Source organism: Rhincodon typus, chromosome 7 (assembly GCF_021869965.1).
Source record: "Rhincodon typus isolate 14 chromosome 7, sRhiTyp1.1, whole genome shotgun sequence".
Lineage (NCBI taxonomy): Eukaryota > Metazoa > Chordata > Chondrichthyes > Orectolobiformes > Rhincodontidae > Rhincodon > Rhincodon typus.
Genome location: NC_063338.1, coordinates 95,453,859 through 95,466,487, shown reverse-complemented (window position 1 = coordinate 95,466,487; position 12,629 = coordinate 95,453,859). Strand labels below are relative to the sequence as shown.

Below are 12,629 nucleotides of genomic sequence, written 5' to 3'. Positions count from 1 at the left end.
CATAGAATCCCTACAGTGTGGAAACAGGCTCTTCAGCCCTACAAGTCCACACTGACTCTCAGAGCATCACCCCCAGACCCATACCCCCATAACCCACCTAATCTACACATCCCTGAACACTATGGGCAGTTTAGCATGGCCAATCCACGTAACCTGCACATCTTTGGACTGTGGGGGGAAACCGGAGCACCCAGAGGAAACCCACGCAGACACGGGGAGAATGTGCAAACTCCACACAGACAGTTTCCTGAGGGTGGAATCAAACCCGGGTCCCTGGCGCTGTGAGGCAGCAGTGCTAACCACTGAGCCACTGTGCCACCCCTGGGTCAAATACTGCCATTAGGACGCAGCGACTCAGCTCTTACTACAGGCCTCAGGTCACTAACAATATCAGATAAAATTCACTCTACACCGTCATCCATCAAACACTCCCAGGACAGGGACAGCATGGGGTTAGATACAGAGTAAAGCTCCCTCTACACTATCTCCATCAAACACTCCCAGGACAGGGACAGCATGGGGTTAGATACAGAGTAAAGCTCCTTGTTACTGTGACCAAATGGAAAATGGTTAATATTGATTCAGTCACTTGTTTGATATCTCTCAGACATTTTATTTCCTGCTGACCTCAGATCTAGTTCCCATTTTTCCTTCACATGTCAATATAGCCACAGGAGTTGGCCATTCAGCCCATCCAGCCTGCTCCAACTTTCAATAAGATCATGGCTGGTCTGTGACCTAGATCTGTATACCTGCCTTGGGCCCATACCCCCAGTACCTTGCTTATTAAAAATCATTATCTATCCCAGATTTAAATTCAGCAACTGAATTAGCATCGACTGCTGATGATGAAGAGAGTTCCAAATCTCTATCAATTGCACTATCAAGGTCCTTTGTCCCCCAGCACTCCAGCACACCCCCTGCCCCTATTATTGTGTAAAATCTGTCCCCTCCACACTTCACTTCAGCTCTGATGAAGAGGCATCTAGACTCGAACCATTAGCTTGCTCTCTCCCTATGCATGCTGCGTGTCCCGCTGTGATCTGCAGCATTTGTTGTTTTCATTCCAAATCTCCACCATTGTATGTGTGTCGAAGCTCTTTCTAACATGTTTCCTGAATGGCCTGGTCTTTGTTCTTAGACAATGCCCCTGGTTCTACAATCTTCACCCAGTGGGAATAGTTTATCTTTATCTACAACACAAACAGAAGTTGCTGGAAAAGCTCAGCAGGTCTGGCAGCATCTGTGGAGGAGAAAACAGAGTTAACATTTCGGGTCTGGTGACCCTTCCTTGGTTTTTATCTTTATCTACCCTGTCCTTCCCTGTTAATATCTTGAAGACCTCAATTCGATCACCACTTAACCTTCTAAATTCTCAAGAATAAAGGCATAATTTGTCTAAATGTCCTCATAAGGTACCCCCTGAAGCCCAGGTATCATCCTTGTAAACCTGTACTGATCTCCCCCCAGGACTATAACATCCTTCCTAAGGTATGGTACCCAGATCTGCTCACAAGGCTCGAAGTGGGCTGTAACTGGCGTTTTGGATAACTGCAGCACAACATCAGTATCCCAATATTCCAGTGCTTTAGATATGAAGGCCAGTATTCCATTATCCTTCTGGGCTATTTTCTGCAGCTGTTTATGGCATTATAAAGAGATAAGTAGCTGAATCCCCAAATCTGATTGGACATCCACAGCATTTTACATTGCACCTTCTAAAACATTATCCAGATTTATCCATTTTGGAACAAAATGGATCACTTCACTCTTGCTAATATTCAAATCCATCTGCCACAGTTATTCACATTCACCTAGTCTGTCCAAATCCTGTTGTAATTTTATGCTGTCGTCAACACTATCTATAATGCTGCCCAATTTTGGGCCATCAGCAAATTTGACTTTTTATGCCACTATCGAAGTCATTAATGAATATTGTGAATAATTGAGCCTCCAATACAGATAGATCCCCGCTGGACACCATTAATCATGTCCTGCCTGTTTGAAAATTTACCTATTATTCCAACACTCTGTTTCCTGCCACTCAACCAGTTCCTTATCCATGCCAGTAATTTGCCCTGAATTTCACAGGCTTCCACCTTAACTAACAATCTCTCGAGCGGGACTTTATCACAAGCCTTTTGGAAGTCCATATAAACAACATTAATCAACTTAACTCTGTCCACCACCTTTGTCACCTCTTCAAAACACTCTGAGATTTGTCAGGCATGGCCTACCCTTCATGAATCCATGCTGACTCTTCCTGATTAATTCAACTTTTCCGAGGTGATCAGTTACCTCGTCCTTGATTGTAGAACCCAGTTAGCGCCGCTGCCTCACAGCACCAGGGACCTGGGTTCGATTCCACCCTTGGGCGACTGTCTGTGTGGAGTTTGCACATTCTCCCTGTGTCTGCGTGGGCTTCCTCCGGGTGCTCCAGTTTCCTCCTGCAGTCCAAAGATGTACAGCCTAGGGTGGATTGGCCATGCTAAATTGCCTGTAGTGTTCAGGATGTGTAGATTAGGTGGGTTATAGGGGGATGGGTCTGGGTGGGATGCTCTGAGGGTCGGTGTGGACTTGTTGGACCGAAGGGCCTGTTTCCACACTGTAGGGCTTCTATAATAATTCCCCCACCTCAGAACTTGTGGGTATTATGACAATTCCAGTTGGTGGACAGATGGCAATCTCAGTGTCCTCTTACTCCCTGTCCCCTCACAGTCACCAGGCCCCTGTCCCATGGTAACCAGAGCATCATGTTGAGTGCGCCTCCTGCTAAGTACTGCAGGAGATGCTGTCTTCTGCATGCAATCTAACCAAGATCCTACCTAATATATGGAAAGTAAGGATATTTAATGTTTCAAGTCCACTGGACTGGAAATGTTAACTCTGTTTCTCTCTCCACCGATGCTGTGGGACCTGATGAGTTTCTCCAGCACTCTATAAGATGTGCAGGTTAGGTGGATTGGCCATGCTAAATTGCCCGTAGTGTCTGGGTATGGGTCTGGCTGGGATGGTCTGAGGGTCGGTGTGGACTTGTTGGGCTGAAGGGCCTGTTTCCACACTGTAGGGATTCTATGATTCTGTGTTTTTATTTCAGAGTTCCACTACCCGCAGTTCTTTGTTTTATTTTATCTTCTCGAACATCCTTGCAGGAAGGGGAAAATAAAATCCCCTGGCACTATTTTGCAGGAGAGCAGGGTGATTCTGTTCCATGTCAGGGGTCAGCATCACAGACACAGAACTAGCTGGCTATTGTCACCCTGTCGACTGTGGGATCTTACTGTGTGCAAATTGCTGCACTTCACCATAACCTCAATCATTCTTTTTACTCAGATTTGGAATTTTCCAGAGGACTGAGGCTGCTCAGTTTTTGAGTATGTTCAAGATAGAAACTGACTGATTTCTGATTCCCCGTGAGGTACAGGGATATGGGGATGGGTAAAGGGTAGAGAGGGTAGTTGATCAGCCACAATCACACTGCATAGTGGATCATAGAATCCTTACAGTGTGGAAACAGGCCCTTCGGCCCAACAAGTCTACACCGACCATTGGAGCATCCCACCCAGACCCATCTCCCCATAACCCACCTAATCTACACATCCCTGAACACTACAGGCAATTTAGCCTGTACATCTTTGGACTGTGGGAGGAAACCGGAGCACCCGGAGGAAACCCACACAGACACGGGGAGAATGTGCAAACTCCACACAGACAGTCGCCTGAGGGTGGAATCAAACCCAGGTCCCTGGCGCTGTGAGGCAGCAGTGCTAACCACTGAGCCACCTTGCTGTCCCCTAAGCAGGCTTGATGGGCTGAATGACCTCTCCCAATGTTCCTACCATTAATATCCGCAGCTCCAGATTACAACAATGTGTGTGTAAATAGATTCTAGTTAGCCCCTGGGGGGGAGGGGATTTAGATGGGGAATGAAATTCAAACAACAATCAGATCAGGCGTGGCCTTACAGGAAGCTCGAGGGGCCGAATGGCCTGCTGCAGTTCCTGTTTGATGTGGAAAAGTGGTATGTTGCCCCTGGAGTTCATGTTCCGAGGATTGTGGGAGGGGGGAGGGATGGTTATTCCAATTGGCTGGAAGGGCCCGGGGTTCAAGACACATTCCGATTCAGGAGCTGTCTCCCTGCCCTCATCATGGTGGCACTCACAACACTGTGGGTCAGACCCTGCTGCGGGGTCAGAGGGGAGGACCCAGTACCCGCTGGACCCTCGACTAGGCCCCAAACTGTTTCGCAAAGGGATTCTCAGAGTCAGGTTTTGAGTGGGCCCTGTGTGAGGAGGTGGCCCCAACTGTGTCCCCCGGGGCCGTACGGCGTTGTGAAAGGATACAGCTCCAGTACAATAATGATGCTGCTCTTTTTCTCGAAAGCGTCATGGAAGAAGACAATCCTCTCGTGATCGAGCTGGGACAGAATCTCGAGCTCCCTCACCGCATCGTCCCGGGGAGTGGCACGGAAGGAAATGAACTTGGCGGCGTAGTCTAATTTGCTGCTCCTCTCTGTGACCCGTTTGACGCATGAAAACGCACCCCTTTGGCAAAGGGAAACAGAGAAACGGTGGTTAAAATCAGCACACGGTAGCGTCAGCGCCTCAGGACTGGGAAACTGGGCGACTATCTGCTGAGAGGAAGGGAGAGGTTCAGACTATCTCGGAAAGACTGAACTGACTGCTACAGGAATGGGAGGGTCTTGAAGCGGATTGAAGAGAATCCAACAGGGCAGACACGAAGGGGATGCTTGGGAAATTGGGACTAGTGCACCTTCAGTGGCAGTTATTGTCGATGGGCTGAAGGGTCTTTCCTGAACTGTATCAATTTATGACTGGCGAGAGGGGCCAGAGGTAGGAGGAATTGTCAGAGGACTCTGAGTCTGTATTAGATGGAGTTTAGAAGGATGAGGGAGGGGATCTGTTTAGAGGGATATGGGCCAAACGCAAGCAAATTGGACTAGGTTAGTTTGGGAAAGCTGGTCAGCATGGACAAGTTTGACCAAAAGGTCTGTTTCTGTGCTGCATGACTCTACGGCTTTACAATTCTGAGAGGATAGAGTGGACATGGAGAAGATGTTTCCACCAGAAGGAGAGGCTAGAACCTGCGAACACAGCCTCAGGGTGAAGGGATGACCCTTTAGAACTGAGATGAGGGGGAATTTCTTCAACCAGAGGGTGGTGAATCTGTGGAACTCATTACTGCAGAGGGCTGTGGAGGCCAAGTCACTGAGTGTCTTTAAGACAGGGATAGATGAGATAGAGAGATAGTAGGAACTGCAGATGCTGGAGAATCTGAGATAACAAGGTGAAGAGTCCAGGCCTGAAATGTCAGCTTTCCTGCTCCTCTGATGCCGCTTGGCCTGCTGTGTTCATCCAGCTCTACACCTTATTATCTCTTTATCATAGATGAGATAGGTTCTTTATTAATGAGGGAATCAAAGGTTACCAGGAGAAAGCATGAGAATGGGGTTGAGAAACGAAACAGCCATGATTGAATGGGTGAGCAAACATGATGGGCCGAATGGCCTAATTCTGCTCCTATATCTGATGGTCTTATGGGAATCAAGAGTGTCCCTAATAAATCCGATTGAGAATTTGGGAGAGATGGCCTTCCCCAGCGAGTGAGGGTGATATGAGATTGACTCCCTTAGGGAATTCTCATGCGGAATACTTTCACTAGATTTTGGGGAAAGCTGGATAAACATGACGGAGAACAGAATAGGGGGATATGATGGTGGGGTGAGATGAAGCAGGGGTGGGACAAGGCTGACGGGGAACCTAACAAAGGTGTCACAGGATTATGATGGACAAGGACAGGATTAGTAGAAAGCAGCTGTTCCCCTTAGTCTAGGGGTCAGTAACAAAGGGATGTCATTTTAAAGTGAAAGGCAGGAGGTTTAGAGGGGATTTGAGGTAACCTGAATCACCCAGAGGAGGTGTGGCGATCTGGAATGCACTGCCTGGAGGGTAGTTGAGGCGGTAAAGCTCAGAACCTTTAAAAAGTACTTGGATGAACTCTTAAAGTGTCATAACATTCATATGGGCCTAATGCGAGAAAGTGGGACTAGTGTAGATCATAGTATATCTATGGCAGTACAGACCTGATGGGCTGAAGGGCCTCTTCTGTATAATTCTATGATGTGAAGCATAAGCACCCACTACATGGAATCACAGAATTGTTATGGCATAGAAGGAGGCCATTCAGCCCATTACCTAGCCCCAAACTCCTGCCTTTTCTCTGTATCTCTGTACACAACTTTTATCCAAAAATAACTCCCTCACTGAGCAGCTGAACTGCCTGCGTACTGTGAATAATGTTTGTGTGAAAGTGGGGTCTACTCCAGCAGGTCAAACACTAGGTTATTGATGTATAACCTTGGAGTGTTATAGAGATATAAGAGACCGTATAGAGGTCTATAAAATCATGAGGGGCATGGATAAGGTAGACAGCCAACAGCTTTTCCCCATGGTAGGGGAGTCTAAACTAGACAGGATAGGTTTAAGGTGAGAGGGGAGAGATACAAGAGGGTGCATGGGGTAATTTTTTTCACACATAGTGGGGTGAGTGTCTGGAACGTGCTGCCAGAGGTAGTGGTAGAGGTGAATACAATTTTGTCATTTGAGAAACATTTAGACAGGTATATGGATAGGATACATATGGATGGATATGGACCAAACACAGGCAAATGGGGCTAGTTTAACTGTGAAAACTGGACAGAATGGACAAGTTGGGCTGAAGGGCCTGTTTCCATGCCGTAGGCCTCTATGACTCTACAATAATCCGTACATACATACAGCCCGTTGTCATCATGGAGTTTAGCAGGGCCTTCGACAAGGTTCCACATGGTAGACTAGTTAGTAAGGTTAGATCACAGGGGATCCAGGGAGAGCTAGCCAGTTGGATATTAAATTGACTGGGTAAGAGACAGACGGTGGTGATTCAAGGTTGTTTTTTGTACTGGAGGCCTGTGACCAGCGGTGTTCCACAGGGATCGGCGCTGGGTCCACTATTGTTTGTCACTTATATAAATGATTTGAGGAAAAGCGTAGGAGGAATGATTAGTAAGTTTGCAGATGACACCAAAACAGATGATATAGTGGACAGTGAGGAAGGTTATCTCAGAGTATAATGGGACCTTGATCAGATGGGCCAAAGAATGGCAGATGGAGTTTAATTTAGATAAATGTGAGGTGTTGTATTTTGTTAAGGCATACCAGGGCAGGGTTTACACAGTTAATGGTATGGCGCTAGAGGTGGGGGTGGTGGGGACGGTGTTGTCGAATAGGGAGACGGGGGGGATGCAGGTACATAGTTCCTTGAAAGTGGCATCACAGATAGACAGGATGATGAAGAAGGCATTTGGCATGCTTGCTTTCATTAGTCAGAGCACTGAGTACAGGAGTTAGAAAGTTATGTTGTGGCTGTACAGGACCTTGGTGAGGTCACATTTGGAGTACTGTGTACAATTCTGGGTCACCCTGCTGTACGAAGGATACTGGAAATGGGGCGGAAAGATAAACAAGGATATTCCTGAGACTGGAGGGTTTGAGTTATAGATAGGCTGGATAGGCTGGAACTTTTGTCCCAGGAGCATCGGAGGCTGAGGGGTGACCTTACAGAGGTTTATAAAATCATGAGGGGCAGAGATAAGTTGAATAGCAAAGGTCTTTTCCCCAGGGTAGGGGAGTTCAAAAGTAGGGGGCATATTTTTAAGGTGAGAAGGGAAAGATTTAAAAGGGACTTAAGGGGCAACTTCACACAGAGAGTGGTGCATGTATGGAATGAGCTGCCAGAGGAAGTGGAGGAGGCTGGTACAATTACAACATTTATAAGGCATCTGGATGGGTATATGAATAGGAAGGGTTTAGAGGGATATGGGCCAAATGCTGGCAAATGGGACTAGGTTAATTTAGGATATCTGGTCAGCATGGACAAGTTGGAACGAAGGATCTGTTTCCGTGCTGTGTATCTCTATGACTCAACACTCACAGCTCGTCAAAATAATAAATAAATCTTCACGGATCATTCAGTCTTCGATTGAGAATATTTCAGAAACGTCTGATTGGCCCTGGAACTGAATTTAAATGTAATCTCCCGACCCACATCCCCCTCACTCCTCTCCCCACCCCCACCCCCACCCCCAGTGTAATGTCCCTGCCACCCTGTGCCATTCACCTCCCGATCTCCTGGTGCACATCGTAATAATCAGATAACAGCCTCATTTTCCGTAAGATCGTATCCTCGTCATCCATGGGTTCAACATTCCCAATTTTCCCTGGAAAAGAGTAGAGCATAGGGAAAACACCAGTTCACTGATAAGTCCAGTCAGTGGGTAAAACAGTTGGTAAATGGAGTATAATGTGGGAAAATGTGATATTGTTCAGTTTGGAAGGGAGAACAAAAGAACAGGATATAATTTAAACAGAGAAAACCTAAAGTAAGCTGCAATACTTAGGGATATGGGAGGACTTGTCAATAAAACACAGAAAACTAGCACACAGGGGCAGCAGGGAATCAGGAAGGGCAATGGAATGTTGGCCCTTATTTCAAGGGGGTTGGAGTATAAGAGTAGGCAAGTCTCACAGCAACTGTACAAGGTGCTGGAGGGACCACATCGGAAGTATTTTGAGCTACGTTGTTCCCTTGTTTAAGGAAAAATATCATTTCACTGGAGGCAGTTCAGAGAAGGTCCACGATTGTTTTATAAGCAAAGGCTAAACAGGTTGGAATTCTACTCACTGGAGGTTAGAAGATGAGACGTGATCTCATTGAAACGTGCAGGATTCTTAAAGGGCTTGATAGGGTCAATGCTGAGAGGATGTTTCTCCTCATGGGAGGGTCTAGGAGGGCACAGTCTCAGAATAAAGGGGCACCAATTTAAGACTGAGATGGGAAGGAATTTCTTCTCTCAGAGGGTAGTGAGTCTTTGGAACTCCTTGCCACAGAGAGCTGTGGGAGCAGAGTCCTTGTGTATATTTAAACCTGTGTTGGATAGATTTTTGATCAGTTGGGAAATCAAGGGTTATGGTGAAAAGACAGAAAGGTGGCAGCACAGTGGTTAGCACTGCTGCCTCAACAGCACCAGGGACCCGGGTTCAATTCCGGCCTCAGGTGACTGGAGTTTGCACATTGTCCCTGTGTCTGCCGTTCCTTCACCGTCACTAGGTCAAAATCCTGGAATTCCCTACCTAAGGACATTGTGGGTCAACCCACAGCAGGTGGACTGCAATGGTTCAAGAAGGCAGCTCACACCCACCTTCTCACGGGGCAACTAGGGATGGGCAATAAATGCTGGGCCCAGCCAGAGATGCCCATGTCCCTCAAATGAATAGGAAAAAAAGTCACTATCCACATTCCCTGAGGGCCATTGGCTGCTCTGTCATTGGTGGGGGGGGAAGAGAGAGAGACATGAAGGTGAGAGTGGGGGGGTTAAACCTGTTACTACACCCTGAGGCACTGAGTGAGATTGAGGAACAAGGGTCTCTGCATTGATCTCAGGGAGAGTGGGAACTGAACCTGTGCTGTTGGCACTGTACATTGCAAGCCAGACGTCCAACCAACTGAGCTAGCCAAGGTGCCAGCCTGGAGGCTGCGCTAACGGATGGCATGTGATTGGCCTGTTTGGTGGAGTATGCTAACGTCTCGCTTTCCTGTTCAGGTCCTAGGAGGGACTGCCCCTCCTGTGTCTGGGATACAAATATTCTTCATCATGTTCCCCAGCCCTTGACACTCTCTACCCCCCAACCCCACCCCCATCCTTGTCCCAGGGTCAAATCATTCCTGAGAAACCATTAGAAGGAGCAGGACTGATAATTCCTCAGATGAGCTCAGCGCAGTCTCCTGAGAGCCATTGCTCCTCATCCAGTTTCCGAGGCAGAACCTTGACTCAGACCTGAGCTGATTAATTCAGAAAAATCCCAGCCTGCCTGCCAACCATTCATTACCCTGATAACAGCAAGGCCTGGCTTCAACAGGGTTAGCATCGATCAGGGGTGCAGAAAATATCACAGCAGCTATTAACACAACAAGGTCAGTGAGCTGATAGCTCTTATTCCAGCTCTGAGCACTTCGCAAAGAGACTAAACAAGTTATAGTTGGAAACAGGAGACTGGGAACCTTGCTGGAGCCCTTTAATGTATAAAGGCATTCAAAAGGTTAGACATAGAGACCTTAATTCTATTTGTCTTTGAGGTCAACAGCACGGAAAAAAGCCTTTTGGCCCATCCAGTCTGTGCCAGTCAAAAACAACCATCAAACTCCCATTTTCCAGCACTTGGCCCACTCCAGTCTCCCAACCTGCCCCGATCCCCTACAGTTTGCCTACTGACGTAACAGATCCATAAAGGATGCCATGTCACTAGCCCTGCACTCATCCCTGGAACATCTGGACATCAATGACACCTATGTCAGACTCCTGCTCATTGACTACAGCTCTGCCTTCAACACCATTATCTCCTCCAGACTGATCTCAAAACTCCGAGACCTAGGTCTCTGCTCTGCCCTCTTCAACTGGATCTTCAGCTTTCTGACCCATAGGCCGCAATCAGTGAAGATAGGTAACTGCACCTCCTCCACAGTAATACTCAACACTGGAGACCCCAAGGATACATCCTCAACCCCCTACTGTACTGCTTGTACACCTACGACTGTGTTGCCAAATTCCGAACGAATGCTATCTACAAATTCGCTGATGACACCACAGTAGTGGGACGGATATCTAACATCGACGAGTCAAACTACAGAAGGGAAATAAAGGGCTTGGTGACGTGGTGCAATTAAAACAATCTGTCTCTCAATGTCGGCAAAACTAAAGAACTGATCATCAGCTTCAGAATGAAAGGAGGAGAACATGCCCCCATCTACATCAACGGAACTGAGATTGAAAGGGTGGAAAGCATTAAGTTCCTCGGAGTGACAACAACCGAGGGCCTGTCCTGGACTTCCGATGTATATGCGACAGTCAAGAAGGTGCAACAACCCTCTCCTTCTTCAGGCGGCTCAGGAAATTTGGCATGTCCATAAGGCCCCTCGTCACTTCTACAGATGCACCATTGGAAAATTACTGTCCAGGTGCATAACGGGCTGGTATGGCAACTGTTCTGCCCAGGACCATAAGAAACTGCAGAAGGTGGTGTGCACAGCACAGACCATCACTGAAGCCAACCTTCCATCCATGGACTCCATTTACACAGCTCGCTGCTGCAGAAAGGCTGCCAACATCATCAAAGACCCATCACACCCCGGTAATCATCTCCTACACCCTCTACTGTCAGGCAGTACATACAGAAGCCTGAACACACACATGAGCAGGTTCAGGAATAGCTTCTTTCTGGCCGTTATCAGACTGTTGAATGGACTCTCGCCTCAAATAACGCTGAATAAAAACCAAAAGAGCTGCGGATGCTGTAAATCAGGAACAAAAACAAATTTGCTGGAAAAGCTCAGCAGGTCTGGCATCATCTGTGAATAAGAAAAGAGAGTTAACGTTTCAGGTCCAGTGACTTCTAAGTCTTTTTGATCTGTACATCCTTTTCTTGCTGTGATCTGCCTGTACCGCTCATAAACGAAACTTTTCACTATTTCAGTACACGTGACAATAAAATCAGTCAATCAATCATTGCCTTGTGTGCCTTGGCATTGCAAGGGCACATCTAAATGCCTCTCCTGCTGGACTATAAACTCTCAGAAATCTGTAGCCTTTGCTACAATGAGGTAAGGAGAGAGTAGGGAATGTGCCCAGCTTTATCCATGGCATTGAATGTAGGAAACAGGAGTCAAGGAGACCACTTGGCCCATTCTAACATCTACTGGTTGGAATACATTTAAGCACAAGCTTAAATGGGGAGGCAATGGCCCAGTGGTATTATTGTTGGACTGTCGATTCAGAGACCCAGGCCATGTTCTGGGGACCAGGGTTCGAATCCCGTCATGGCAGATGGTGGAATTTGAACTAAGGAGTCTAATAATGACCATGAATCCATTGCCAATTGTTGGAAAAACCCACCTGGTTCACTAATGCCCTTTTGGTGGGGGGGAAACTGTCTGACCTAAGTGAGACTCCAGTCCCACAATGTGGTTGACTCCTAACTGCCCCCTGAAATAACCCAGTAAGCCACTCAGTTAAAGGGCCATTAGGGATGGGAAAGAAATGCTGGATTTACCAGTGACACCCACATCCCCTGAAATAAAACATGTTGTGTCTGGTGACATTACTCCCACCAGGTGTCCTGTGCTATCATTCGGAGAACAGGTTTCTCTGCTCGGTTACTTACCTTTCAGAATGGTGAGCTCAGCTTTGCAGGAAACCTCTCCAGCCAAGTTTGTGGCGGTACATGTGTAGACTCCGCTGTCGGACTCAGTGGTGTTGAGAATGACCAGTGAACACTCACTGTCATCGTAAACAAACGACAAATGGTTGCTTTCCACCAGCACGACATCATCCTTCAAAACAAACAGCAAAGCCAAGTCATTCACTCATTGGCTGGAGGGACTGTGCAGATACAACACTCCTGCTCACTCATTGGCTGGAGGGACTGTGCGGATACAACACTCCTGGTCATTCAATGGCTGGAGGGACTGTGCGGATACAACACTCCTGGTCATTCATTGGCTGGAGGGACTTTGCG

The 12,629-nt window shown here is 47.3% G+C and overlaps 1 protein-coding gene across 1 annotated transcript in view; it reads right to left on the bottom strand.

Annotated features, from left to right (window-relative positions):
* spega (striated muscle enriched protein kinase a) overlaps positions 1–12,629 on the bottom strand; it is a 149,400-nt gene that overhangs the window by 20,101 nt on the left and 116,670 nt on the right. Inside the window, exons 16-18 of the mRNA XM_048599279.1 lie at positions 12,276–12,444; positions 8,179–8,278; positions 4,326–4,544 (exon numbers count right to left, since the gene is read on the bottom strand). Coding sequence (XP_048455236.1) covers positions 4,326–4,544; positions 8,179–8,278; positions 12,276–12,444 — 488 coding nt within the window. The remainder of the gene's footprint in view (positions 1–4,325; positions 4,545–8,178; positions 8,279–12,275; positions 12,445–12,629) is intronic.